General features: G+C 48.0%; 11 protein-coding genes across 11 annotated transcripts; 5 read left to right on the forward strand and 6 right to left on the reverse strand.

The window, feature by feature from the left end:
- The first annotated feature begins 694 nt into the window (after positions 1 to 694).
- Positions 695 to 2,105, forward strand: BT62DRAFT_690962 (S-adenosyl-L-methionine-dependent methyltransferase). Its single transcript, XM_043181888.1, has 4 exons — positions 695 to 980; positions 1,040 to 1,173; positions 1,232 to 1,472; positions 1,532 to 2,105. The coding sequence occupies exons 1-4, from the start codon at positions 792 to 794 to the stop codon at positions 2,018 to 2,020; spliced, it is 1,053 nt and encodes a 350-aa protein (XP_043033276.1). The 5' UTR covers positions 695 to 791; the 3' UTR covers positions 2,021 to 2,105.
- BT62DRAFT_938660 (alpha/beta-hydrolase) lies at positions 2,070 to 5,471 on the reverse strand. The gene is made up of 19 exons (XM_043187581.1): positions 5,268 to 5,471; positions 4,875 to 5,219; positions 4,591 to 4,823; positions 4,449 to 4,543; positions 4,359 to 4,396; positions 4,172 to 4,296; positions 4,004 to 4,117; positions 3,885 to 3,955; positions 3,590 to 3,836; positions 3,479 to 3,539; positions 3,405 to 3,424; positions 3,290 to 3,353; positions 3,153 to 3,233; positions 3,085 to 3,099; positions 3,019 to 3,025; positions 2,856 to 2,965; positions 2,787 to 2,797; positions 2,578 to 2,739; positions 2,070 to 2,522 (listed from the first exon to the last, which is right to left on the reverse strand). The coding sequence occupies exons 2-19, from the start codon at positions 5,008 to 5,010 to the stop codon at positions 2,190 to 2,192; spliced, it is 1,923 nt and encodes a 640-aa protein (XP_043033277.1). The 5' UTR covers positions 5,011 to 5,219; positions 5,268 to 5,471; the 3' UTR covers positions 2,070 to 2,189.
- Positions 5,472 to 6,623: 1,152 nt separating this feature from the next.
- Positions 6,624 to 7,133, forward strand: BT62DRAFT_1013505 (uncharacterized protein; the record flags this gene model as incomplete). Its single annotated transcript, XM_043178072.1, has 2 exons — positions 6,624 to 6,777; positions 6,850 to 7,133. The coding sequence occupies 2 exons, from the start codon at positions 6,624 to 6,626 to the stop codon at positions 7,131 to 7,133; spliced, it is 438 nt and encodes a 145-aa protein (XP_043033278.1).
- Positions 7,134 to 7,385: 252 nt separating this feature from the next.
- BT62DRAFT_976601 (TFP11-domain-containing protein) lies at positions 7,386 to 10,744 on the reverse strand. The gene is made up of 6 exons (XM_043189240.1): positions 9,514 to 10,744; positions 9,235 to 9,460; positions 8,996 to 9,186; positions 8,776 to 8,942; positions 8,343 to 8,724; positions 7,386 to 8,289 (listed from the first exon to the last, which is right to left on the reverse strand). Exons 1-6 carry the CDS (start codon positions 10,690 to 10,692, stop codon positions 7,552 to 7,554), a joined length of 2,883 nt encoding a protein of 960 aa, XP_043033279.1. The 5' UTR covers positions 10,693 to 10,744; the 3' UTR covers positions 7,386 to 7,551.
- A 167-nt stretch (positions 10,745 to 10,911) lies between these two features.
- BT62DRAFT_912467 (cysteine proteinase) lies at positions 10,912 to 15,158 on the reverse strand (the record flags this gene model as incomplete). The annotated part of the gene is made up of 8 exons (XM_043183861.1): positions 10,912 to 11,562; positions 11,618 to 12,985; positions 13,037 to 13,120; positions 13,174 to 13,284; positions 13,335 to 13,753; positions 13,803 to 13,876; positions 13,929 to 14,582; positions 14,698 to 15,158. The coding sequence occupies 8 exons, from the start codon at positions 15,156 to 15,158 to the stop codon at positions 10,912 to 10,914; spliced, it is 3,822 nt and encodes a 1,273-aa protein (XP_043033280.1).
- A 246-nt stretch (positions 15,159 to 15,404) lies between these two features.
- On the reverse strand, positions 15,405 to 17,982 carry BT62DRAFT_938664 (MFS monosaccharide transporter). Its single transcript, XM_043187582.1, has 9 exons — positions 17,535 to 17,982; positions 17,244 to 17,481; positions 17,099 to 17,193; positions 16,775 to 17,038; positions 16,471 to 16,717; positions 16,323 to 16,419; positions 16,090 to 16,264; positions 15,787 to 16,038; positions 15,405 to 15,733 (listed from the first exon to the last, which is right to left on the reverse strand). The coding sequence occupies exons 1-9, from the start codon at positions 17,586 to 17,588 to the stop codon at positions 15,584 to 15,586; spliced, it is 1,572 nt and encodes a 523-aa protein (XP_043033281.1). The 5' UTR covers positions 17,589 to 17,982; the 3' UTR covers positions 15,405 to 15,583.
- Positions 17,983 to 18,235: 253 nt separating this feature from the next.
- On the reverse strand, positions 18,236 to 18,646 carry BT62DRAFT_691100 (uncharacterized protein). The gene has a single exon (XM_043181889.1). It carries the CDS (start codon positions 18,591 to 18,593, stop codon positions 18,351 to 18,353), a length of 243 nt encoding a protein of 80 aa, XP_043033282.1. The 5' UTR covers positions 18,594 to 18,646; the 3' UTR covers positions 18,236 to 18,350.
- Positions 18,647 to 18,704: 58 nt separating this feature from the next.
- Positions 18,705 to 19,676, forward strand: BT62DRAFT_938666 (cytochrome c heme lyase). The gene is made up of 3 exons (XM_043187583.1): positions 18,705 to 19,172; positions 19,220 to 19,324; positions 19,374 to 19,676. The coding sequence occupies exons 1-3, from the start codon at positions 18,721 to 18,723 to the stop codon at positions 19,606 to 19,608; spliced, it is 792 nt and encodes a 263-aa protein (XP_043033283.1). The 5' UTR covers positions 18,705 to 18,720; the 3' UTR covers positions 19,609 to 19,676.
- Positions 19,677 to 19,746: 70 nt separating this feature from the next.
- BT62DRAFT_957744 (mitochondria import inner membrane translocase TIM44 subunit) lies at positions 19,747 to 21,535 on the forward strand. The gene is made up of 7 exons (XM_043188425.1): positions 19,747 to 20,099; positions 20,155 to 20,286; positions 20,333 to 20,577; positions 20,629 to 20,971; positions 21,022 to 21,111; positions 21,166 to 21,375; positions 21,422 to 21,535. Exons 1-7 carry the CDS (start codon positions 19,779 to 19,781, stop codon positions 21,452 to 21,454), a joined length of 1,374 nt encoding a protein of 457 aa, XP_043033284.1. The 5' UTR covers positions 19,747 to 19,778; the 3' UTR covers positions 21,455 to 21,535.
- Positions 21,536 to 21,597: 62 nt separating this feature from the next.
- BT62DRAFT_912493 (uncharacterized protein) lies at positions 21,598 to 23,846 on the forward strand (the record flags this gene model as incomplete). The annotated part of the gene is made up of 8 exons (XM_043183862.1): positions 21,598 to 21,800; positions 21,851 to 21,944; positions 22,002 to 22,178; positions 22,233 to 22,368; positions 22,412 to 23,238; positions 23,285 to 23,409; positions 23,456 to 23,599; positions 23,648 to 23,846. 8 exons carry the CDS (start codon positions 21,598 to 21,600, stop codon positions 23,844 to 23,846), a joined length of 1,905 nt encoding a protein of 634 aa, XP_043033285.1.
- A 99-nt stretch (positions 23,847 to 23,945) lies between these two features.
- BT62DRAFT_998137 (uncharacterized protein) lies at positions 23,946 to 27,677 on the reverse strand. The gene is made up of 15 exons (XM_043190706.1): positions 27,254 to 27,677; positions 27,194 to 27,199; positions 27,056 to 27,141; positions 26,987 to 27,003; positions 26,875 to 26,929; positions 26,114 to 26,815; positions 25,906 to 26,063; positions 25,779 to 25,847; positions 25,567 to 25,726; positions 25,395 to 25,512; positions 25,113 to 25,342; positions 24,924 to 25,060; positions 24,846 to 24,869; positions 24,168 to 24,785; positions 23,946 to 24,119 (listed from the first exon to the last, which is right to left on the reverse strand). The coding sequence occupies exons 1-15, from the start codon at positions 27,351 to 27,353 to the stop codon at positions 24,107 to 24,109; spliced, it is 2,493 nt and encodes an 830-aa protein (XP_043033286.1). The 5' UTR covers positions 27,354 to 27,677; the 3' UTR covers positions 23,946 to 24,106.
- Positions 27,678 to 27,714: the final 37 nt, after the last annotated feature.

The raw sequence follows: 27,714 nt of genomic DNA on the forward strand, positions 1-27,714 counted from the left end.
CAAGTATTGTTGGAACGCATCACGAGATAGACCCATGTGTTGGTCTTGCTCGGCAAAAAAAACAGAGAAATCACGATTCATCGCCGAAGATTAATAACGGTGAGGTGAACGAAACATAAAGATGATGAGAGTAAGAGGACAAGAGCGGAGGAAATGATGATCGGGCTATTATGAGACATCAAAATGTAAACAGAGGCACACGACGCGCCAATGAATATCACGTGATAAATAGAGATGCCGGATTCGGTAATGATTCGGCCCGCAAGAGTATATCATATACATGGTATTATCACGGACACGTCCGCTTCGATATCGATAATCATTTGCAGCAAAGGCATCCCTCTTCCTATATCCAGCCGGCGGCCATGCGGCAACGTCCCCACTGCGAATCTGGATCGCTCCAAATCAAGGTCGTACAGGTCGTACACGGGCACCCTCACGCCTGCCGCCTCTTTGTTACGAATAATTTCCGCCCCACAATGTTCACTGGCAAAGTTCTTTTTCGGAGAATGTTCCGCTTGAGAGCTGGCACGCCTATCCTATGTGATCAATATTCTCTTGTCCCTGATCAGAAGAAGAATGTTGATGTGTGCTAATCGTTTTGAGATTGTACTCGTACTTGCCAGAATAGTAGTTTCTGGTTTACACCCCAGCGACGGCATCCCTCTCACTCGCCCCGTCCCCGTCAATAATTGTACACAAAGCAAGCAGGGACCTACATGCGTTCCGCAGAACTTTCTGACATATAACTACCTGCTGTGACGTTTTCTTATTCTCTAGCACCTCTCAGAATGCCAGGACATATCCAAGATGTCTACTCCAACTCCGCTGATGACGATTCCTCTGGTTCGTATGATTCTGACGTTGTGGAATTGCGTTCGGACGAATTCTCCGATTATTTTGTCGAGCGCAATGGGCGTCTCTTCCATTCTTCGGCCACATGTCCGTATCCTTTACCAGTCGATACCCCGGAACAACAGGTAATATCATCCGGCAATCTTGTCTGCATGCACTGATTGATTGTCTGTGCCTATCTCAGAGGCTCAATGTCCAACACAATGCTCTGTTCCACGTGCTAGGAGCACACTATGTGGGTCCAGTCCCTGAACTCCTAATGCCAGAATCCAGGCGCCAGAAAATCGTTGTTGATATGTGTACCGGGACCGGAAAATGGTAAATCCTTTTTTGATAAAATTAATATTTTATCTAATAAAACGACGTCGACCTGTAGGGTCATGGAAATGGCTGAACAATATCCTCACGTTCGCTTTTACGGCTTTGATATTGGTACCATAATCTCACCACCCGCCTCAATATGTACATCTCATTCGCTGACATCTCTTTTTTCAGTTCCAATCGCTACCCGGTATCCGCTCCCCAACGTCACCTTCGAACTTCATGACATGGGCGAACGTACCAGGTACCAAGGCAGTAGTATTGATTTAGTACATGCAAGATCTGTCTCCATGACAGTCAGTCCTACTCATATCCGCTCCATCACAGAGCCGATCCTGATCCATAATTTTTCCAGGTTCGTGATTACGGCGAAATCGTTCGAGAAGTAAGTCGTATTCTCCGCCCGGGCGGGGTCTTCATTTCCGGAGAGTGGGGTCGGCATCCATCTTTCCACCCCAACTACGACTCCGATCCTTCCTTACAGACGCCCTCTTTTTGCCGTTTTTTCCAAATTCTCCATGGTGCGCTGGCTCAGCGCGGGATCCTCCCCGTAGCAGGGACTGTACACACTATTCTTCAAAGTACAGGGGGATTCTCTGAGATCACGTCCCAAACTCACTACTTTCCTATTGGGCCATGGAGTACCGATCATATCATGCAGAGAATAGGGAAGGCATTCCGTACGGTCCTTTCCAGGTACATGGAATCTGTGCGACCGGTCATTCTAGGACACGGGATGAATGCAAGTGATCTGGATCACCTTTACGCTGATGCTAGATCTGAAATACTTAATACCGAAGGCCTCGTCGCGGTCTACTATTCAGTGCATGCTCGTCGAATGTAAATACTCCAGTTGAGTTTCGGATGTTTTTGTCTGCACCGCGCCCGTACGGATTTTTTATAGTAGTTACATTGTTTTCACAGGATCAACATGATAACACTAAAATAAGAAAATAAAGTACGACCAGCGACAAAAGCATACACGAACAACTTGTCGGCTCGTCAAGGATCATCTAAAGTATCCAACATAAGATAGTAATCATAGACACCGCCCATCCAAACTTGCTGGTCCTCTTAACTTGTTGCACACCACAGCCGTTATTCTGGCTCTGTGAAATCGCGCTAGCAGCGGCAGTGGCCGTTTGGATGAATGCCTCCCAGGCGGATCGCGTTGCCGAAGGGTATATGTATGTCGACTGGGTAGCACCGACGCCATAATAAATTTCATCTCCACCAGGCAAAACGTCAATAGCTAACGTCGAATTTTCCCCCCCGACTACACGGTCACCGTCCACCAGGCCAGTCTCGTTACTGCCGAAAATAAAGTCTCGAGCAAGAACGAAGGCCTTCATCGAATTCATTAGCGCCTTGTTTCTATCAAAGCCCGGTGAAAAGACGTACAGCATCAGGCGCGTCTGTTGGAACCAGGTGTCCAGCTCCATGGACCAAGACATATTTCCAGCCTCTCTCCTGATGTACAATACCAGCAAAAGAGCCTGACTCATTGTACCAGGGTGTCGATGGCTTCTTTGTAAATCCTTGGATCCCTCCAAATGTAGTATTCTGCATAGAAAAATCAAGTCGGATTCTGCCGATGACAGGAGATTTACCTGAATGGCAACTATCCAGAGATTGGGGAATAAGTCCGTTAGATCAGGGAAACATACTTTGCGACATACTTTCTGTTCCACGGTGTGCAATGAGAGAATCGTCATTGCCTGAATACAGGACGATGGTGATATTCTGCGCTGTAGCATTGGTTGCGAGCTCCGTCAAGAACACCATCGGCCTAATAAAAGTCTCTCAGTCTCATTTGCGACCTTATTGGGGGGAACGCCGTACTCGGGACCTGGAAAGAAGAAAGGGCGAAATGAGTCTCGTACGCCTCAATAATCGGTGAACGCTCACTCGGGTCAGCAGAGCCTGAAAAGGCAACTTAGCAAGACCGTAAGAAATGTTAATCGATCGTCACGTACCGCTTTGGCCGAATGTGTATTCAAAACTGAGAGCCCAGTCCTTGCTTGTGGGTGCGTGAAGTGCAGTCCTGGTCTGATTATCTGGATATGTAAATTTAATTCAGCTACATGATCCTTTGATGCTTAAAATCGCTGACCATTCAGGAACACAGTTGCATCTGTGGTCACTTCGGGGTTGAGCGCATCCTGTATATTATACACCTATGAACATCAGGTCAGCTAGTACAACGGAGATCACAGTGGTTCAGTCACATCGAACGTCTGACTGATATCTGCAAAGAGGCCGTTAAGGATGATTATCGGAGGCTATCACAACCTCGGCTTACTCCAGGGGTATGTGTAGTTGAGGGCGTAGTCAATGAATTCATCCAGAAGCAGGCAACCATACTATGAATTGATCAAGAACCTTTCTAATTTGATAAAGAATACTAACGCACCCAAGAATCGATGGACCCATTCGCTCTTCCAGTAAGGTCCCTCTTCCATTCCTCACGTCGGGTTAATGTATGCACCTCATCAGCTCGGGCCGACAGCTTTGAAAGCAGCTGAGATTTGAATGATCGCATCCTCATCTCCGAAAGGAGAAAAACGACGTCACGATCCGTGGGCAAAGTCAGCGGGACACTCGGAATGATGCCTCCTTGAGGATAGGTGAGATTGACATCGTATCCACATAATTTACTCCTGTGGAATATTTAATCCCTGAATACAATGTGATCGAACAGTACGCACTGCTCCTCAAAGTATTTGTACACTTCGGGGTCGTAACCGATCAACTGAGGGTATGTTTGGATGGTATCAAGCTGAGAGATGATGTTTCAGAGTCCTTGCCCACAATTCGATGTACTTACGGCAGGTAATAGCTCAAATACTTGACCAGAAGTGATTGCACCGTTCCCGATTCCCACTCCGGCAAGATTGACGGGGGCATTAGACATAGAAAAGTACGTTTTCATGATGTACGGCTATAGAGAGAAATTATCAGAATGCTGGCATAAAATTTTTGATAAGGAACCTACTATATAAACGCCAGCATAGCTTTCCCCTGTAATATAAAGGGGTCTTGTGGCAAGGCTCGGAAAGACCTTAACGAAGTTCTCCAGGAATCCCATAAAGTCCTCTCCCACTTGGTCTTCGTTGGGGGCTGTGGCAAAAATTGTGTGTCAATCAATGATGTATTGAGGGACAGCCGTGTTCGGAACGCACCATATCCATCAGCATCTGCAGTCGCAAATCCGACACCTCTGCAACAAGTGAATTTACAAATTCGGGGGAGGAAGATCCCGCTAGACTTACACCGGCTGGTCGATCCACACGTAGTCCGCGACGTCTGCCCATGTATAATTGTTGACCAACGCACTGTAATCGCTAGCAATATTTATAGGTCCGTTCTAAGACTTAGTGAGCACGAAACGCGGGGAAAAGATGGAATACTCACACCAAAGAGAAGGCCGTACATACTCGATGATCCCGGGCCTCCGTTCAACCATATGCCCCACGGTTCCGTGCTGCTGCTGTTGGCGTCCGCAGTAAGCGAGCCTTCCTCTTTTTCGAAAGCCCAGAAGAAGAGTGTATTATTGGGATGTCCTTCGCGTTGAACAGCAATATTTCCAGCAAAGTTACGCGACACATCAAATGTAACATTAGGTAGGGACTCCGTTACTTCAAAATCTGAAGACAAATTAGTGGAAAGTTTGCAAAATTGTAAAATGAAATACTTGCAGCTCTGCCAATCAGGACCAAGGTTAGTGGACGGTTCGTTGGAATAAACATGGGGGTATGAGCTTGGGAGAGTATCTGCGAAGACCCTTGCGAAGGGACTCGCGAAGGCCAGAACGGCGGCGATGCATCGAATCATCACAGATATGAAGGCGAACAGGACCTGAACGAAGGGCGGTCGCCTTTATGAAGGAGAATTACAATAAAAAATCGCACGCTGCTACTGCACAATTAGCAACGGTTTACTTATATAAGTCTTGAGTGCCCTGGACCGGTGATAGGTGCGTAGTTAAGTGGAAAAGGGAATCAACGAAAAGAAGATGGTCGGACGGAAGCAAATGGCAATTTCTTCTGACGTGAGCATTACGGCACGATAAGATAGGAATCATGCCCTGCCTTATTGTTTTCTTGCTTGTGATCGGCGGGAATGGAACCGTATAAAAGCGCCTATCCTTGTCTTTTGGACGTTGGTCCCAGACCCGGCAGGGCAACGGTGCTTTTGCAGCTGGCGACGTTACAAAAAAATCATTGATGGCAACGAAGAACAGAAGCTCGTAGAATTATCTTCAGGAGAATCAGCGGCTGGCAGCGATGATGGTAGTTCAAGTCAGAGAAGTAAAGCCTGCCCCAGACACTATTTTAGAACGACCTAAATTAGAATGGTAATAATGTGCAAAAATTACCAGCCTTTAGCTGAGAAATGCCCATATTGGGGATTGATCCGCTCAGAATGTCGAGCTAGGAATGCGAATTCCCGCGACGTCAATCTTGCCTGGTTCTTCAAAAGTGACTTCATCTAAAGATTTGGTTGACCAGTACGTTCCCGAACTCCCTGGTTCTCTCACTCCCCATTAGTTTGAACTTAACAGCCCAGTTCAATATCATCAAATTTACATGTTCCATAGCTCGCTACTACGTACGCCAGTTTTGTCTTTTCACTTAACAGGCCCGCATTACTGCATAGAGGCAATAATGCGGTCCCAAGCTAGCGATCTATATGAGACCATTCCAAGGCGATGCGGGGGAGTCTAAGTTGAAGGTCTAAGGTCCTGCATTCAAAAAGAGGAGTAGTGTCTTTTGCACAGCGCTCCGCCATGGCATATTCACGTCCTCACTGGGGCTGGTTTCTATGTCTTCTCATGCTTTCTGTTCCCCTCTTTTTTGGTTTGTTCTTTGGCCTGAACTACAAAGGTATCCGAATCAACTTGACGCTGACTCTACATGCTCACCGGTGATAGAAATAATCCGGAATGGTTGGCCCTGACGACTTGCACCGTCAATAAGGCCACGCTTTCTACGCGATATTGTTGCTACTCAGATTGTTCACCTGTTTCACGAGCGCACTAATTGGCGCAACAACCTGTGGCGCCCTCATCAATCAAGTAAATGATGATTACAATCTGGCAGTCTGCGCAGCGAACAACTCTGTTTGTCCAGAGGCTATCAGGGCTATTTGTGACGGAGGGTATGTTCGATTTTTATTATTTGGTATTGTACACATATTGATTATCCACACTACTCAATTCAAGCTACCATTGTTGTAGTCAGTGCTGTGGCCACTGTTGCTCCGGTCCAATGTCGCCGTCTTCTTGGACTCAATCATGCACAACGACGTCGTACGCCAATCTTGGCTATTTGACGCTCTCGTTGTGTACTTAATGGAGAATTTCAGATGTAATTGCTATTGCTGATTCTACTGATCATCGTCAATGCATGCTCCGCTGCCCTACTTGCTACTCCGTCGACCTCATCATGTCCTATTCACCGTACAATGGCTTTACCCAATCGAACGTCCCCTATTCGCAGGATTTCTCACAAGATTCTAGCAAAGCTGAAGCTTTTGTAGGAAATCATGCAGTCAATTCCACAACAAAAAGGTATTATAATCCCAAAAAGCTTGACAGAGGTGGGTTAACATCCAATTATGCAATGTAGCGGCGACGTTACAACACTCTAATGGTACAATGTACATTGACAGCTGTCCTTGGATGTTTCACAGCCTGGAAATGGGTGGTATCGGCACTCTTCGGAATGATCCCGATCCTCTTCGCCTTGGGATTCACTATTTTCCATTTTTGTTGCTATCCGTTATATGCAATAGGTCGTCGGCTTCAGCACGGACGTCGACGCAATTCCGGGAAACGGCGCTCAGAAACCATCGCGGAGGATGCAGAATCTCGACCAACAGAAATGGCGAATAATTTGAACGTGGATAGAGATCAAGATGAGGCGCCACCACCATATGAGAAGGAAAGACAGTAGTTCCGTCACCAATGCTATTGATCTCTGTCTTTCCATTTACCCCATGTTGCTATTTTTTTTTTTGTAATTTCCAGTCACCTTGTGATCTGTAACATTATGGAGACAAACAGGTTGCTCAACCTAGCCCAACGTCGCGTTGCCGTTGAGTAATGGCAGATCGACGGCGTCTGAATGCAATCTTTGCGACTGTCTGAAATGTATTGCATGGCTCTAGAATTACCTTTCACATTCTGGCCTTCCTTCAAAGTCCGCCACACTCACATTTCGCGGGTAACCAAGTACCGTCCGTACGTCTCGGAGGTAATGAGTACCCGTCGCTCTAAACCTCTTTATATCCCTAACTTCGGCTAAGCTTTCCTTTTTCGTCACCCGCTGAGGCGGCCATTTTGAAAACAAAAAGAGTTACATTTGTACAGTCTCAAGTGCTAGCGCGTAAAACCATAGCATCCAAAGGGATAGCCATATAATCCTCTGCAGAACTTCCAACACCTTCCGCCGCCGCCCACACAGCATCGTCCAGAATGTAAACCAAAAGACCGCCCTTCCCGTCGACCGACGGGCTTACGCGAAACAGAGGCATCCTCGATTTCTCATGTGCGCGACCGGTTGGTATGAATAAGAGGTTATGAGACGCAGCGAACTCCTCCACAATGGAGCGGAACGTGATTTCTTGTGTCCTAGCTGACGGCCTTGGTTGTGTTTTCGACGTCCCGTTACGTGCCGAGGGAGTGTCAGACGCAACTTCTGCACGGAAGTCGGGTCTAGGCAGGCGTGTGGGTGCATCGGGTCCTAGTTCAATGGCTTTGTTCATTAACTGCAGTCCACGCGTGAACCCGCGTGAAACTCCCGGCATGCTTTGAACATCCTCGGGGAATGTGCCTTTCCAGAACGAATACCACTGTGCCACCTCCTCAAAACTGACATTCGGTTGTATAAGCCAGACGTGCAAGACATCCAGCCACTTTGGAAAGAATTCTGTCTCAAGTAGCTGTGAAAAGATGTTAGACCGGATAAATTCCGACCAGTGAAGGACGTGTTGTAGTGGTTCCATTTGTTGATTTCGTGGGTTGATGCGGAAGTCATTTCTCAAAGTCGAGCCTAGTTTAGGCACGACATATTTCAGGAGGATGCTATCCCAGTCGCTTGAATCAAATACCTGTAGTACCCGTAATTAGCAAATGAAGAATCACTGAAGAAAACGCTTCATACATCTTTCCAAGCAATGAGATCTTTTGGGATGTCATCGCCCGCCATCCAACTACGGAGTAGGTTCTTGACTTTGCGCCTGGCGTCACCAATGACTTCCTCTAAACGGAGGCCTACATGAGGAAGCCAAGGGAATACAATTGCTTGGAGAGTCACTGTATCTTGCTTGTGACGCCAAGTCGATACAGCCTTCTGAACTTTCGGTAAGATCAACTGATCAAGAAAATTGTCAGAGATGAATGTCGGTAAGAAAGAGGACCACGCCTCGTAAAGCTTGACAGCGGAACCAGGACTTTGCGCAGACCATTCGTTGTTGATGGATGTACGAACCCGCGGAAGCCATACACACCATAGGAGACTTTCGAAGGGAGTCATAGGTTTTTCACTGTACCAAGCCAGTTGGTGAGAAATTCAACGTGCCAATACTACAACTCACGGTTCGATGACGGGTGCCCTAGTCCCTTGCGTTCCATAGACGTCAACCTGGGTTTGGGGTTTCTCCGGCGGTGAGTTCACACGTAGAGCACGCTGCCAACTCCGAAAAGTGGAAATAAGAAAGGTAGGATCCTGTAATGGATCCCACTGGGACACCATTCGTCGCACCTGGAAAACGGATCAGTAACATACTTTACAAACTCAACAGAAATGATATTCACTGAAGGTGCTATGGCCGCGACAACAATTTCATCCAGCCGATATTTGTCAAACTCGTTCGAATACTCGCTCAAAAGCCGGTAAACCAAGGGAGAGAAGGGGTCAAGTGATACTTCATAAGTACTCGCGAGCTCTTTGGATTTGGCATCGAATTCGTTAGCCACAAGCTGCACTTGCTGCAAACGGGCAATGACTATGTATGGGTTAGAATCTGAACGGATAAAAATGATCGAGTACTCACGTTCAGCTTCATCTTCGACTCTCTTCCGCAGCCGTACATCCTCTTTGACAATCCACTTCTTCCTGTCATCCAAAGATTTCGCCTCCCTTGCTAATCCATCAAGGTCACTCTTACAGGCATCAGCTATCAGTCTGATGTTATGGCGAACTTCAGGTATTCGCGTAGGATCATTTGACGGAGACCAAGTATTCAGAGAGATGTCGGCTAGGGAGCTGACTTCTCGAGGCTGCGAAAATACAGGTAAGACCTCGAACAAGAGTATGAAATAAATTGACATACGACCGCTCCTGTAGCATCAATAATTTGGCCAACATTAGGCACCGACAAAACACCCTCTCCAGCGTTTGCAAGGATCTCCTCGTAGGTCTTGTGTTCTATCTTGGTCTTGATCTTTTTAGGGTTCTTCCAAACGGCAGACCTTTTCTCCTTGGCTGCCATCTCTCCCTTCCTGGCTTTCTTCACCTTCACATCCTCTTCGTCGTCACTGACAACCTCACCTCGCCTTCTCGCTTCCATTTTGGACTGCTCGGTCCTCTCTTTAAACCCACGGAAAGCAATACCAGCCCTTCCAGGCCGCATCTTGCTCTCCACAGGCGTGACAATGCCTTCTCCAGTTGTTCCAAGCCCCGTGCCCGCCTGCCATCCCATCTTTGCCAGCATTCGTGCACCGAAAGAGCCTGATATATTTTGGAAGTGTGCCTGCTCTGCATGACTGAGAACGCTGGGCTCTGAAGAAAACCCGGAGTTGCGTATGAAAGAGGTCGAACGATTACCGCCAAAGGCTGATGGTAGTTCTTTGGAAGGGGATGTGGATGTGGATGTGGATGTGGATGTGCTAGCTTGGGAGGTCGTGAAGGATGTCTCGATAGATGTAGATTTTGCGGAGCCAATGCCGCCTTTGGCGAAAGGGGAGGAAGTAAGACCTTTGGAGAAGGCAGATTTAATGGTTGTCGATTTTCCAGCACCGATGCCGCCCTTTGACGGTGGCGAGGAAGTCGAGCCAATGCCTGCCTTGGCAGAGGCCGAATACTGGGATCCTAGGCCACCAACCGCTGGCATGAATGACGAGTCATCCTCATCCTCATCTCGAACTCGAGGTGAAGGAAGCCTGGAAGGTTCAGACTCGTCAGAAACGTCCTGAGGATCCTCACCTTCCTCACCCTCGGATCCAGCAGCGTCGGCGTCCTCCTGCTCGACCTCTTCATCGACATCCATAGGCAGATCCTCTGTCTTTTTCTGTGAGACAAACGTAGGTTGCTTCTTCTTGGTCAGCCGTCGTTGGTAGGTTTCTTCGTCACTATCGTCTCCAAATATACCATATATCGCATCCTCCTTGCCATCCTTTCGCCTTCGTTTCCGGTGATATGATTCGTCGTCCATTCCTTCTCCACCCGATTCAGACCCTACAGAGGTTTCTGAATCATCTTCATCTTCCAGGATACGCTTCCTGCGGGCCATGACAAGAAACAGAAATATTGTATGTCGTAAGGGTAGGCGGAAAGGGTGGTTAGTCAACTTCCATATTTGGATCAACTCGATTTGATTTACTCAGTTAAGACTCATCTGTTATTACAGATTATTGGATTTGTGTGCAGCTAGTGTAGCAAATAAGTATCGAAAAGAAGAGTAATGAATACGTGATTACAACGATAGATTACACGGAAGTCTATGGTCATATTACGAAGCTGAAGCTAAAGAAAGCTCTTCGTCTTGTCGATTTCCATGGACGTCGGCAAAAGGATTAAGGTCAGACAGGCTCGAATCAGAGGGAGAGCCCATCCTATCGAGACCTATCTCTGACAAAGTGGGTGACGTCTCTCTGACACGAAAGGATGATGAACCTGAACCCTGCCAATCCTCATCCTCTAGGTCTGGATCGGTGTCGAGGTCGGCTTCAGCCTCTACGGATGAGGTTGGGGAGGCATTACTAGAGGGATCAGGGAAGTTATAGCCTAGTCGTGAGTGCGTGAGGGCATGATCATCGTAATTGCTGAGTAAGTCATTAGAGTCGATAGATTCGTCAAAACCTGGCGGGTCATCAGCTGCGGGCGAGGGTAAAGAGTATGGGGCAGACGAGATTGGACGCCAGCGGTCGGTCGGCAATGTGAAGTCATCTGATAATGAGGGCGTTTTCGAATACACAGTGCCAGAGTAGGTATCCTCTTCGTTAGGAGGTGTCGGCAACTGTGTATCCACCGTGGTGTTTGCCTCAACGCTCTCATCCTCTTTAGTGAGATTCAAACGAGCGGCTTCCACTTTCGCATGGGTTTTCCCACCCAACGGAGAAGATGTTCGACGCCGATAGAAAAGCAGATAAGCGTTGGCATTCTGAATTAAAAGAGGTCATCAATAGACCAATGACAAAAACAGTGTTATTACTCACTACAGCATCTGTCGCGCGGGCCACCGTTACATATGAATCATCAAAATGATGCCATAGATCAGTGAGGTGGTTCATCGCATAGGCACGGTAGTGACCTCCTCCAAGCCCACCCATGTGCTCGTCGACTCCAAAAAGATCGTATACCAAAGGCTCGTCCAGGTTGCCGAGTTCTAGGGTGTCCATTGTGACACCATTATCAACAAGCCTCTTAGCAGCAGTCCGTTCCCCAGCCATCGCTGTCAAATCTAAACCCTCAACAGGAAAGTCCACAAACGAATCGATCTTATCGCGAAGGGTTCGGTTGTTGCTGAAGCGCTTAAGATGAACGACGAGCACATCCGGTACCCTCCAGATATCAAACTTCTTCGAGGCCTGTTGGTGTTTCTTACATTTAGGACAATACCACAGGTCATCTTCGCTGAGACGCTCCTCCTTAGTGAACTCGTCGAGACAATCTTGCAACGAGATGTCCCTCGGCTTTTTCCCGGCTGACGCCTCCTGTGCTTTCCGGTACTCTGGATGAACGTACATCCCCCAAGTATCCCATCGGGCGTGTTCAAACTGCCTCCGATCCTCACCGAAGTAATATGCCTTCATATTTTCGTCAAACTCGCAGAACAGAGCGTCATTCTCGCGGAGCAGCACGGGTCCGTTGTCAATGTCCTCTTCCCTCTTGTCCCAGGATTCATAAGTCTTCTTCTGGTAGTAGCCAGCCTGAGCAGACACATAGTCCTTGAAATCGGGTTTCAAGCGTAACATGAAGATGCCCTTTTTAGGACCGACTTTAACAGGTTCCACGTCGGATTTGGATTGCGACCCGTCGTCACTCATCAAGTCGTCATCTTCTCCAATATCCATGCTCTTGGCGTCAACTATGTCGCCCTCTTCGATGCCAACGTCCTGGACCATAACATCACCATCTTCATGAATTTCGGTAAGCGAATCGGTCAATTGGGGACCACTAATCTGGATAGGATCAGCGACGGAGCCTTTGGAATTTTCGCCCTGCCAATCATACAGATCGCGGGTATTCACAGTCCACCGCTGTAGCCGCTCAATTGCCGCGTTATACATGAGATCAACACTTTTAGCCTGCTCTCTCTCAAGGACCATGATCGAAGGGTGCCCGAAGTATCCATCTCCGCGACCGTAGCTGGGCTTAAAAGATGTAGATGCAGCATGAGCATCCGCGAAGAACATGGGGACAATGAAGGGGTCATCCGGCTGCTTTTGGTACGTTCGGCTTTGTTGCGCATGGCATGGCAGCTCATAGCAAACTACCACATCGTTATCCTGTACTTCGCCGCAGAGCACTGAATCATTCAGGTTTTTGTAGAATTTGTGTTGGAATGTTTCGAGAGTAAGAAGCTGAGGATAGTGATATTAGCGATGCAAAGGAAAGAATGATGTAACGCCTACGTGATCAGGATTCACGCCCATCCATCTACCGAGGAGAACTCGCAAGTCCCTTAATGAGGCATCTGGTCCTAACTCTACAGGTATCTAATACGGTCCCGTGAAAAAGAGAAACACGAAAGCAATGTGAACACGCTTACCTTTACGTGAGGCTTCTGAACATCCCAGGGGATATACAAAATTGTATGTTTCCACTTCTTTACGGGCAGTGGAAGTGTCAAATACATGAAAGGATCGAATGTAATGGAAACCTGACGCAAACATTAACCAGCTGAGGAAGTCATAAAATAATCCAACTAACCTTCTTGCATTCCGGACAAACGAGAGTGCTTTGGTATTGACCCTGAAACAAATCGACGATGACGCTATCGTTTCGCCTCTTGTAACCCTCCCAAGATCTTTTGGCTAACTGAACAAGCTCAATATCACCTCCACCTTCCCAATCAGGGTTTTCGACATATGGCTTCTTTAACACTCGGTTCAAGTCTTCATGCAGGCCGTCGAGAAGAAATGCTACTAGCTCTTGAGAATCATGCTGTTGGTAGCCACTGAACTGAGGCGCGAAACGCTGGAGCTGGGATTTAAAGTCGCGAGGGGAATAAGATGATGCTGTTCCATTCTTGTCCCAGATGCGGTCTAAAAGTGCACCGAAAGCCTCAGCGATTGCTCCATGCATGCCAAGGGGATTATCAGGATTGAGTTCGTCTTTGAAAACGCCGGCTTCCGATTTCATGTTAGTTTGAGGCAGGTATAAGAAGGATTGACGTACTTAAGAAGTATTCAGCAAGCTCTTTGGTGTGTGCTAAACACTGTAGTGCAGAATTCATGAAACAAGTATTTCCCCTGAGCATGTAGTGAGTTTCGTAAGTCACTAGGGAAGGAAGAAAACACTTACATATTACCCAACCCCAACGTCCCCGGATCTACTATACTATGAAGCCTGCCGTTTGGCTTCGACTGAGAGGAGGAAACATAATAATCATCCACCGTTGTACGCGTCATTGTTTTCGTCACTGTCATGTTGTAGTTATTGCCCATCCGATTGAAAAAACTATCGTTGGAAGGGAAAAGGGGCTTGGACTCAGGCTCAAACGCCACCGTGGAAGTGTTGGATTTTATGGGTGTATCCGAGAGCCACCCGCTCCCTCGCTTGAATTCCACTACAAACGCGTCGTCTGTATCAATAAGCTTGTCTCCCAAAGCCTCGTCAGTGGGTTTTACCGATGTCCCGCGGTTGATGTTAAATTCGGACAGCGGGTATTCTGGATGATTAAAGTCATCACCAGATGGTTCAACTTTCCACACACGATACTCGGGTAGCGGGACAGGAGACTCAGGAGCAACGGCACTGGCCAAACGCTCGCAGAGCGTTTTAAGCGTATCTTGAATAGAAAGCGTGACATATGGGTGAGAGGGGGCATCGAGGTCGGGAAGAACTTCAGTCTGTGCGAGACGAAGGACCCTGAGGCGGGGCGGTTGAAGCTCCAATGCGACTTCGTTGGAACGTAGAATGGCTTTTCGAGGTAGTACATATTGTGGTTCACCATACCTATAGAATGCGAGATGAGAAAGAAAAACCAGAGCGAGGTACGGCATTGAAGAATCAAGCTTTGCCACTTGAAGGGCATACAGCCGGCGTACGCACCATAAGAAAACTCACTCACCAGGCAACAAATTGGTCCCATGCTTCCTGCGGAATGAATTCCACGTCGTAAGCCTCGATAGAGGGTGACCTCAGATTGCCATACTCATCGATAAGAAAAGAATTGTTCACTGCGCCGAGGTCCTCCTCTCGGTGAGATCCCTCTTTGTCGACGGTCCCTAAACAGGCCTTGCGCCATTTCTCCCACCACTCCTTGCTGACGAGGTACCAGGTCTCTCCGGCCTGCATCTTCTTGACGCAAATCTTGTTAATGGTCTCGAGTTTTTCTGCAGGCGGTGTCGCAGCGAATGTTGGAGTATTTACCGTTATGGGTTCTTCCATGTCGGTGTCGATGGCGTGATTCGGGTCAGAAAGCGATAGGGCAGACATCTGTTCAGCACGCGGACTGCGACCTGAGCTCTCCTGGGTGGCAGGATCGGGTAGAGTGCGTTTCTGGGATGATGATGAGGTATCGGACTGCATGGATTGCGACCGCTGTCGTTTGCGGCTCTCTAAGGGTCGAAGGGATGGCGAAGGAGAGTCTGCTGGCGAAGGAAGCGACTGGGAAGGGTTCATAACAACGAATGCAATGCAGGAAAAAAGAAAGAAACTGGTTTTTTGTTTTCTATGGTTTCGTCAAAGAGTCAGACTGAACGCGTACTATGCCCAAGCTGTTGCCAAACAAACTGTATTTCAATTTACTTCCATGTAAAGCAATCTCATCCTATTATTTTTACATCCATTTTCCGTTTTCGTATTAGCGGAGTCGACCAATTATTACTGTTTTACTGTTTCCCATTATTCGTAAGGTCTCGTTACAAAGCATCCTTTACAGGTTCATGAGCATGATAAAATCCGAGTACAGAAACATCCAAAGCAAAAGAGAAGAAATCGCTTCTTTTCATGAATTAAACCTGTGGATTTGCCTCCTCCTTGTACTCAATTTCGTGTTTGAGTTCTTGACCTTCTGCAATGAGTCTGGCCCGATATATCAATGAATTCATGGGCAATGTGTGCTGGTACATCAGATCGATCTGTTCGAGCGACAGTCCCTTGGTCTTAAAAATAAGACATCAACATGTGGACGGCGGTAAAAGAGGGAGATAAATACCTCAGGGACAAAGAAGTACGTGAATATAACGCAACATGCACAGGTGCTTCCCCAAATGAAGAAGACCTTTGATCCTAGGTTTGCATTTCCGACGCCGGAGTTGACGAGGTAGGGTGTGGCGTAACTAATGGCGAAGTTCCACAGCCAGTTGCTTGCCACGGAGAGCGACATCGCCTTTGCACGCACCTCCAGAGGGAAGATCTCTCCGGTGATAACCCATGCAATGGGGCCCCATGTCGCCGCGAAGATAGCCTATGGCGCTTTCAGTAAAAAAAAAAAAGGAAGATAGACCGCGTCATTCACGATGTAAATGCAGACAAAGGCAATCAGACATCTCTGACCAGTAAGGTTGTCCGTGGAGATGGTGACACCGACGATGGCGACAATGAATTCACAAACACACATGCCGGCAGCTCCGTAAAGTAGAAGGGTTCGACGACCCACTTTCTCCACACCATAGATACCGGGGATGGTCATACTGTGCAAAGTTTAAAATTGACATTCACGAGCAACAAAAGAAAGAAGGAACCACATACAACACGTTAACAATGGCAGTAGCGATACTAATCAAGAACGCGGAGGATATGCCAGAGTTTTGGAAAAAGGTCGTGCCATAGTAGAAAATGAAGTTAACTGTAAGATGGCATCAGCAAGTATAGAAAACACTGCTGAGCGTATACGTACTTCCGGTCAATTGTTGCCATGCCTGAATCGAGATACCTGTCCAGGTTCGCAGGGCCATCTTGTTTTTGGTGTTGCGGAAACAATCAAGATAGGACTTCTCGCCCATCGCATGTTCCTCCTCGAGGTTAGCGCGAATCTCAGTGAGATCGGCCTGAAGGTCTGGGTGGTTGGCAGGGAGGCCAGTAAGACGGCTGAGGGAGATAGCCGCCTGGTCATCTCTGCCTTTCTTGACCAACCAACGCGGAGACTACGAAACGGATCAGGGCCCAGCGTCTAAAACCGGATGCAATGCCAACGAACGTACCTCTGGAAGGAAAACCATTCCAGAAGCAAGTATAAACGCCCAGATGAATTGAATTGAGGTCGGAATGCGATAGGAGGCGTAAGTCGTAAACTTATGCGTGGCGTTATTGACGACGGTGGCGAGGAGAAGACCAAGGGTGATTGAAAATTGGTACAAGGATACGACGGCACCACGAATCCATTTTGGCGCAGTTTCAGATTGGTACATCGGTGCCAAGCAAGAAACGAGACCGACTCCAAGACCAGCGAATACTCGTCCAACAGCCTTCGAGGAGAGAGACGGATATCAGTCACATCTGATGATTGCACGTATAGATGAACTTACAAACAGAGGTATGGCGGTAGACACTGTTTGCATGGCTACACCGACGGAGAACACGAGGCATGCGAGAATGATACCCCATTTCCTTCCAACGTAGTCTCCCGCAGATCAACCAATCTCGTAAATTAAATGAAAGAAAACAACATACCAGCAACCGGAGCGGCTGCGAGAGCACCAAAGAAGGTGCCAGCAGACAGGATTGAAACGATGAGAGACTCAGTAGAAGAAGAAATGTCGTAGGGACGATCGGGATTGCCTGTCGGGTGTCCAAAGGTTTGGAGCCAGTTAGACATCTCCTTGACTCCACTGATTACACCAGTATCGTAACCGAAGAGGATACCACCGAAGGCAGAAAAGCAGACCATAATGAGGCCTGCAAGCTTGTTCTACACACAAAAGATCACTGGTACTGAAGGAGCAGATGGAAGGGTTGTAATACCTTTGGCGCATTGACCCCAATACCGGGGCCGCCAGCTACTGGACCTCCAGCCATGAGTGGTTAAGCAGTAATTAAGTGATGCGGTGATGACAAGTGATGAGGTGATGAGGGTATGGTTGGGCAGTCGGGGCCTAGGACGAGTGAGACCTGTCCGGTTTATGTACAAAAAAAGTAAAGCTAGGGGATGGGATCCGAAGAAGGTACATGTCGAGACTGTCTAACTGGATCGGGGGTCACGATACAGATGAACGTAGAAACTGCGAGTAATTTTGATCACCCCCGGATCATCACACGAGACCGCTTCCAATTCATAAACAATGTGCGGTAACCCGAAGCACAGGAAAGACCCTTCCCCACAGTTGGAAGCGGTCTCGTGTGACTCTAAACTGACCAATATGATATGCGTGCACCGAGTGCGTCCACGACCTTGGGTGAAACGTACCCACACCGACCATGCGGAGGTCAGGTTGAGTTTAAGATCATGTCGGGGAATCCCTTTAGGACGTTTCCCCGACATGATCTTAAACTCAACCTGACCTCCGCATGGCCAGTTTCTAAGGTCGTGAACCAGTTTCATTCTGACTTTATTATTATGACGCCTGCATTTTTGCATGTCACAATTTGTTGCCAGCTCTAACTCCTACATATGTACTCATATATCTTACCTTGGTTGAATTAGTGCTCAATCATGGGTGGATGTGCCTTGATACAACCAAGCGCGGATAAAACACTGAGCTATTTTACGTAGTAATTGAGTATGGCATGCCGTGACCGTCGTGAGAGACATGTGGTCGTGAAATGACCATGTTCCATGTTTTACGGTGACGAACTCAGGCAGCCGGGGATGCACTTAGACAACGGAACTTGAGATAGCACAGGTGACCGACTACAGGTGATCGGCAATGAGTGAAATTTCCCGAGGACGATCACCGTACTTGGTATGTAGAATGTTGAGAGCACCACACCAGAGCATTGCCGTCGAAATGGAGAAAAGCCTGGATCCGGATACATTTTCGCTTGAAAGCAACGCCCTCGAGAGCATGTAACATCTGCCGCCATCCGAGTCGAATGACTGAACGACAGATCGTGGGGAGATTCCAGAAGGATGTGGGGGGAACTTGAGAAGCCGGACAAATGCGGTTAAAGATCACGTGTTACCGAGTTTACCTAGCAGTCCACTACCACCATGGGCCAGATGACATCAGTGCCAACAACGATGACAACGACGACAACGACGACGGTGCCACCATCTGGGTGCCCAATGCACCAGGATTCGAAGCCGATTCAGTGTCCTGTCGACCATGCAAAGCCGGCCCAGTGCCCTGTGGATCACTCCAAAACAGCCCAGTGTCCTGTTGACCCGCAGGCGCTCAATTCGCTGAACCAAATGCCAAATCTCTCACAGTCACCTGCACCAAATCAGACCATGCACCTGCCATTGGATCGCACGCAGTCCTCCATTCCCCGTGATCATTCTGCCAAATGGGAGTATCCCTCACCTCAGCAATTCTACAACGCGTTAGTCAGGAAGGGATGGGAAACGCCAGAAGAACATGTCGAGGTGATGGTAGAGATCCATAATTTCTTGAATGAGCAAGCGTGGCAGGAGGTGTTGAAGTGGGAAAAGAGGGCTTGCGAGTACGTTACCATGTCGTCTTTCTGACTTGCTATTAATTTCGCCTCAGTTCTGATGACATACAATTGGCTCGGTTCAAAGGACGGCCTGGGGAAATGTCGCCCAAGGCACGGTTCTGGATGTTTGCTGGCTGGTTGTTGCCTTCTCGATTCAAGTACGTCGCATTTCATTTCTGTTTAACCCAATCGAACCTTTTCGTGTAGCACCGAACCACCATTTGACCGTCACGACTGGGTAGTTCGCCGACCAAAAACTGGCGATGAGGTTCGCTATGTGATTGACTACTATTCTGCCCCTCCCGAACCCGATGGCTCACCAGTCTTCTCTCTGGATGTGCGCCCGGCCTTGGACAGCTTCGGAAGTATAAAGGAGCGCATTGCTGTCGCTACTGAGAATGTCTGGGCAAGCTTCAAGGAGAATCCTTCGAAGCGGACATGATGAGCAAAAGTATATAGATATTACTACTAGATGTATATTTATTAAATAAATACGATCCTTTCAACGGAGGAATGCGGGAACCTAAATTTCTTTTCCGCACGTGGCAACTTTTTTGGCGATCGGATTCGGACAAAGTTACGCGAAGCCGTTGTCGTCCTGACTTGTCGTCCATGCTACCTCGCCATCTACAGAGCCTCGTCCTTCGCTCATCCCTGCGAAACCGTGCAGTTCTCTCTTACCATCATTTGAGGAATTTTCCTTCCCGAGCATCACCTATCCTTGGCGCACCGAGGGCAAACTTTCACGCTTCTTCGAGACACTTGAATGAGCCACCAAAATCCCCGTTCCAGACTTTCGTTGACGTCCTGAAGGATGAGCTACGGAAGAACAGGGAACTTCAAGACAATGTCAAACTGCTACAGGGTGATGTTGATAAGCTCCAGGATTCAGAAGCTATGAAAAAGGCCAGGGCAGCATACGAAAGGGCCAGGGTACATCTCTTGATTACACTCTTCGTAATAAATTTCTCATACTATTGTCGCATAGCTCACCTCAAGCATCAAAGAAAATCCACGGTTGCGCGCAGCCGCCGAAGAGCTGAAGAAGACGGGTGTCAAAGTTGGAGACGCTGTTGGGGAAGCCTTGAAGAGCATGGAAGAGAGCGAGATTGTGCGGGCGGTATGTACTTGCCTCGAATGTTGACCTCGCAGCTCAACTTGACCAGATATCCCGAGCAACGGGCGCCGTTTCCGAAACGATAAAAAAGTCCACCGAGCCCATTCGGAATACAGCTGCCTACCAATCTCTCTCCGAAACACTGATTGACGCGCTCGATGACAGTGGTAGCGCGAAACACGCTGGGTTTGAGGAAAAGGAGGCGCGCCGACTTCGTCGACAGCGACGGTTAATCAAAGCCGGGAAGGACAGCAGCATAGGATCGGCATCCAAACGAACAGCTGCTAATCCAGAGTGCGTAAGCTCCTGTCATTCGTGCTTCATATTCTGATTCACCGTTTCTAGAGCCGGCTCGTCTGTTGTTCTCCACAAGGACTCGCCCCGGCAGGAAAAGTGGAACCGGCTCAAAGAGACAAACCCCTTCCTGCGAACATTTGTGTCGTTGCGGCACTCGTATGAAGAAACAGAAAATCCTGTCATCTCGTCGATTCGTTCAGTGACGCAAACGGTCGCCTCGTGGTTCGATGAGAACGAGACGGCACAGGTGATGCGGTTGATGAAGGCGATGGATCCAACATTTGACAGGGAGAGTTTTGAACGCGAACTGAGGGAGTACATTGTACCGGAAGTTGTGGATGCGTATCTGTCTGCTGATCAGGAAGCCTTGAAGGCCTGGTGCGGAGAAGCCGTGAGTCTTGTCGAATCATGCTGTTAAGGAAAGCTGAGGGTTCCTTCTAGACATATAATGTTCTCTGGGCAACAATGGAGCAGTACTTGCGGCAAGGACTCATCAGCGACAGCAAAGTTCTCGATATCCGACAAGTTGATGTTCGTAATTTTTGGTTTCTATCGTGTTCGCCCTTCTAATATTCAAATCCGTAGGTTTCCGCCGGCAAGATCTTGGAGAACAACATTCCCATTTTCGTGATACAGTTTAGCACGCAAGAGGTGCTTCTCTTCCGGAATGTAAAGACGCGAGAAATCGTAGTTGGTGCGGAAGATCGGGTGGAACAATGCACATATATTGCTGCCATCACGCGTTTAGAGGACGAGTTGACCAACGAGCTTACCGGTGGGTGGAAGGTAGTCGAGGTAAGTTCCTTTTCTCCTAGTAGGTAATGTTCTAACATCCACTTAGATGGGTCGCAGGAGTGCAAGAGCATACCTGTAAAAGTACAGTAGCAATATTATAGTTATTTAACAGATAATCACCACTCAACACTTAGACTAAAATGGAAGATCCTGATGTGGCTGTGCTGCAATCATTACCTTCCTTTTTTGGAATTCCGCGATTGTCCCTATTCCCCACGTCGTATGGACAGCAGATCACCACCAAATCTCCTGTACTTGACAGTATACAATCCGACACTGCGACCAGCCGATACCACGCTTACAGATGATGAAGATGCGGAGGAACAGGCGCATATTCTGTTCTACACATCGAAGGAACGGGCTGTCTCTCGCGACAGGATGCTCAGACAAGTCGGATTAGCCAAAGCCTTGGTGAATTTCTCAGAGTAAGTATATGTTGCCGACGTTCAGCAGAAATTTTCCTGACGTTGCAAAGTATGTTCAACCCAGACGATCTCTGCAACAATATCCATTCCCAAGGCAGGCGGATAGTCATGGTGTCTCCCGAGCCCGATTTTTGGATAACCGCAGTAGGTGTCGCTCCCTGTCTGCATTTGCGGTCACATTAATTCAGTAGGGTGGCCTAGTGCGTTGAGCTGGCAAAGACGTTTCGCACGCCCACCATTGAACGGAACAAAGGCAAGCAGAAATCCAAGACGGGTACCATCAGCAAGGACGTGGCTCTTGTCTGCAATTACCAAGACTTCTCTGTTGATGATATATCTCTGAGAGCGGATATTCGTCGTGGATATGAGCAATTCAAAGTATGTACTCCACTGGTCACTGGTAGCTGGGGGACCCTCATCGTGTTGGGACAGCTTGTACATGGTTCATTGACGAGCATCCTTTCAACACTGGGACAGCAAGCATTAGAGCTACAACTAGAAAGATTCTTCACCCCTTGGGCATGGTCATGGGATTTGGAATGCGACCGTGGATTCGGAGACCACCTTGGTACGTGCCAGATATTCACGTCCATCATGTCAATGACGTATAGTCGTAGGCATACCACTGCATCCTCAATACCGTACCATTGTACCCCTCTTAGACGAATTCGCGTCGCAGATACCCGCTACAGCCTCGTCAATAATAGTTACCCCCTCGCATGTGATACCATCGACGTCTTTTATCAAAGCTCGTTATCCCTCCCCTTTCCCAGCGCATCTAATGTCCCTAATACCTCCTCCACCCCCACCGTCACCGCAGGCCCCACCAGGTTCCCCTGTAAAGAAGCGGCCGCCTGACCCTGAAGCAGACATCCAGCCATCCTCATTCCTCGGCATGCCCACGATGAACCTGAACATGAATGTGGATGTTCGAAAGTGGGGATGGCCCGGGTATCTCACGTTCAAAGGATCTGCAAAGCGACTTGAGGTACCAATGGCAGAGGTGAAGCCCCGTACGTCTAGGGATGAAGGGGAGATTGAGAGTGTTGACGTCGACAAGAGCGCTTTGGACGATGCTATCAAGTCAGATGTGATTTCTGTCCCCAGTACAAAGCCGACGAATGGCAACGCAGAGAATCCTTGTCATGGTAACGAAAGCGTTAATTCAGAGACTCGCGCTGGGTCATCTCAGAGCTCATCGCTAGGATCGTCAAATGCGTCATTATCTATCAATGAAAAAGCTGCTTCACAGGGCTCACATGGTGATCATGTTGAAAGTTCTGCTTCGTCTCACGGTGATGATTCGGCCTCGTCAAAGAAGGGGTGCAACTCTTCACCAAGCCTTGTGCCTCCGCCAGAGCTCTCTAGTATTACGGTATATCTCTCGGACCCTCCTGATGGTCTCGATACAAGACGGAGCAAAGTAGTATACATGGCAGTAAGTCTTGACATACTTCACGTGCTCTACCACTAATGGACTTTAGCAACATCCTGTTCTTGTTGCACTGGTTGGGCTTAAAGACGTTGACTACGATCTGAGTCTTGCTGGAAAGGTCCGTACTTTATGCATGGACGTACAGAAGGTCCTCGACGACGATGCATTAACGAGGTATGTTCCCAAAACAACCTGTGACACTCAAACCGATCTTCAGCAGTAGCACGGAGACGTTACCGTCGGCCACCAAGATCCTGCAGCCAAAGGATCGACACCTTGTTTCCAGGGCTAAATTCACGTTGTCCAACGACAAGTTCGCGGCCAAGTCGGAGCAGTTCTATATCGCGCAACATCTGCTGGAAAGGTGGGATGCCACTCTGATGTTCTGCCCATATTTACCGATAACGTGTAGCGACCTCGACGTCCGAGAAGTCTTCTCCAGAGGCGTGAATCCGCAACACTGGCATATCGTTCAACGTGCGCTGAATCGAGATACAGATGGAGATGTTTACCTTGAGATATCGAGGAAGGAAACGAGTTTGTCTGACGTGGACAATGTTCTAGCTGGGGTTGTTCGGAGGTATTCTTCTGTAGATGCTTTTCCGTCATAGGTGAAAATCTTGATGCAGATCAGGCATCCAGGGATTTACTCGCCAGGACAGCGCTTCGTAGCTTAGACCTCGAAGACGAGATTTCAACAGAAGAGTCAGCCATGATTAGTAACCGGAGGGTTTGGTATTGTATTAATTAGGCTGAATAAGTACGTTCCTACTGGGTTGCTACATTAAATTCGTTACCGTTAAAAAGCCCTCCATTGTGTGGACCAGGGTGACGCGGCACGAGATTCGTTCAGATTGTTGAGATATTCGTTCTAGTCACTTAACCTAGATGCGTTCAGCAAAACAAGCAGGGAAGAGTGGGAGGGAACACACTCCATTGTCCTCGAAATAGCGTCCCACCTTGCTCTCGTTCTGTTGTCAATTCTGTCATCACTGCTTCCTCCAAAGTGAACCACCGGCGGTGTCTCAGTCGTAAATAAGTCGCCATCACGACGGTAGTGTGGCGTGTGCCCTGGAAAATTATTCATTTGTCTCGAAGGGCTACTGGAGGAAGACTCATGATAATCATGTATTTGACGGTTGTGTTCGGGAACATGATGAGAGGAAGTGACTTCGATATGAAGAGGCACTTGTCCCCACTCATCACTGCTCATGGTAAGGGAGTGAGCCTGAGATCGAGGCCACTGTGAGGATACAGATGCCGATGGACCCTGCTGCCGGTCTTTTGTCGACAGGGGAACAGACGTTGCATGCCACTGAGAAGAAGGGTGTCCGGAGTGTGACAGTGCATATGTATTCGTGAGCTCGATGGTAGAGGAATAGCTCGATCCATCAAAAGGGTTTTTGGCTGCATAAGAATCTCTTTGGAGGTCAGACTTTTCGCACTCATTAGGATCGAAGGGAAAGTCGGAATGTTGTTCTCGCCTATTTTTTGGAACCGGGTTGGACAGTGATGGATCGCCAACTGTTGTCAATTGATAAAGAATATCCCTAATGAACAGGAAAGTAGGTGATCAATAAAAATTCGAATCCAGAGAAGTAGAAGCCTACCATAGTACACCAGCAAATGGCCACCTGCCGCATATCCAGTTATCCAATCATTTATCAGTTTTACTAGTAGCAACTTACCCTGATTCCAAGCTCCGGAGAATCCTCATACATTTATATACATCTTCGATTTCTTTCTTCAGGTCAATCGAATCACTGGACTGCTGTCCTCCCCAAATATTGAACGATAGGACAACTGCAGCATTGAATGCTGAATACTACATAGAAAAATCAGCAGATTAAATGTACTCGTAAGTGGATAAGGCTCACACCACAAAATGGAAAATAGCCACCACGCTGATACTGGATATCCACGACATGAGAACATGAACGCGCAGCATTGGCGCATATAGCAAGGGAAGGGAATGGCCACTTTGATAAGTGACAAGGAACTGTAATAAATGGCCTGTGAATTAGTATCTGCATATTATAGTATGCTTCTAACAAGGCCGCAGATTGTTTGAAGTGTACGAGATTCTCGCGATTTGGGTCCCATCGCACTGAGGTCCGTAGATTGTTAGTCCCCGGTTTTATCAAACAGATAGAACGTACAATGATCTGGTAACGAGTCTATCCACATATTGAGCACGGAGTCCAACTCCGCGACAATCTGTTCTTCCCAGTTCTTTTGCACCAAGCCAAACACGATCTTCGACTTAGTCATGGAGTACTAGAGACAGTGAGTGGTCCTGTTGGTGCGCATCTGACTTAATGATCCACGTACAATAGTGCGCAAACAGATCATCTGAAGCCTACTTAGTCTCATGTGACAATTAAAGTAAGAGATAACCGAGGGTTGGCCATCGGGCTGCTTGAAAGCTTGTTCTGGATCTGGATGATCCCAATATTCGTCATCACAATCAGCAGGTAGGTCAGCATCAATGCTGTGAAATTTGTGAGACTATGTTGACTCGTACATGACGATTGAGAGCATACTCTTCATCGTTAATGGCACATGGACGACCGAGAGCTGAACTGATGTACCTGTCGATATACAACAGACACCTGGAATGCAAGCCCGGAAAATGTCAGTTACACCATTAGTGTAGAAGAACAGACGTACCAAAACACTCTCCTCCATGATTCCGCCTCCGCGTTCGTAGAGCCATTGTGGTTTCTCTTTCGATGAGCTCCTGCCTCTTGTGCCACACGTAGACCAATACCCGCTATAGTCCAGGCTATTTGAGGTATAGAAGAGCACATCATAAATTCTGCGATGAGCTGAGGACAACGTTAGTCTTTAATCTTAAGGAAGACGAGGTTGCCCTTACGCATGTCGATTGGCAGTCGTATAGTAGTGGCGGGCTCAAGACTGAATTTGCCCTGCGAGTTCCAAGGATTTGTTGCATCCACATCCACCCATTGGAGGATGATTCATTATCAATCAATACGCGCGGATCGGTTGAGTATCTTGAAGCTATAGCGCAGACAGCCAACAGCACGGTAGCAAAAAGTGGGTCCCTGAGGTGCGTTAACTCTTCGACCAACCGTTGAAAAGTTGGTCGATGCAAAACAGGAAGGAAGATATTGGCTTGCGTAAAGTATAGTCCAATCAATGACCACATTAGATCGTGGTCCGGGAAGCTGTACTCCACGTTGACTTGAACCTGCGAAATGCGGCTGGGAATATGATGAATAAGTGGGTCCCAGAACTGGGGTCTTCTCGAAGTGAGTCTCGATACGTCAGAGAAATATGCAGGGTGTCCGTGCTTAACGTCGAGTGCTGTCTGTATGAATTGGGCTTGACTGGACTTGCCGAAAAATCTGCCGTGAGTGAAGTCCTGAAGACGCCAAAGATTGCATTCCAGTGCGCCGTCATAATCATCCTCGGAAACGGAGTGGTCTTTCTCGTTGGTGATGTCCCTACCAAGAGATCGCATGAGGTCAGGTATCAAGCCATCGGCGTCAGAGTCTGGCAGTCCAACAGGCTCTTTTTCCAATTCTTCAGTCAAGTCTGCGTCAGGAGGTAGCATCTTCGGTACGCATTTCGAACGTCAGCTGCATTAAAAGAGACGGCTGCGAGAATTCTTACTTTGCGCAGTAAATTTTCCATCTCGTCCACTTTCCTCTCAAGGCCTTCGACGTAACTACATATCCAAAAGTGAAGCGTAAATATTTGAACAAGAAAATTGAAGTGTCCGAACCGTTTAGACAGGATTTGCTGGCAAGATATCAGAACCACGATTGTACAGAGAATGTGAAATGATATTTACATTAGAAGCATCGAGGTATGTGCACATCAAGTTAGCGGCAGTACAACGGGAACATCGCCGCTTCCCTGGCAGTCGGGTTCCATCACCTATAATCGTTTAGTCCATATAGTATAGGTTGATCTACAAGACGCGTCCTACACCGAACTCAACTCGTTCGTCAGGGCCGGCCACGCGACTGACCGGACAAAAGAGACTCACTTTTCTTCCGTCGACAGAGGTCGCACGCTTTTTGTACTCGTCGCTTTTGCGTACTACTGTAGGCACTGAGGTCAGAGTTGACACCGTAGTATCGTTGCATGACTAGTAGAAGTTGGGGGTCCTTAGTAACGTCTAGTATAGTACTTATTATAAGAGATTGCTAGGAAGCAAAGACTTGGCACCGAAAAGTCATATCAGTATTGCTGAGAACTTCTGCGAGCCCGCGGAGTCACACTAGTCAGCACCATAACGCGAAAGTGTTCGCGGCCTCGCATGCGGACCTGTCGGCATAGGATGGCGGTGCTTCTAGTTATCGAGAACCCTTGATCCAAATAGAAAATATGCCGAAATTGCCGCCTTGGCTCTCTACCATCAGCTTCTCGAGGCGTCTTATGGCTTCTTACAGGTTTCAGCTCATGTAGAGGGCGGTTCTGGTGAGAAAGCCAATGCCGGCATTATAA

Source organism: Guyanagaster necrorhizus, assembly GCF_019112545.1.
Source record: "Guyanagaster necrorhizus MCA 3950 unplaced genomic scaffold BT62scaffold_62, whole genome shotgun sequence".
Classification (NCBI taxonomy): Eukaryota; Fungi; Basidiomycota; class Agaricomycetes; order Agaricales; family Physalacriaceae; genus Guyanagaster; species Guyanagaster necrorhizus.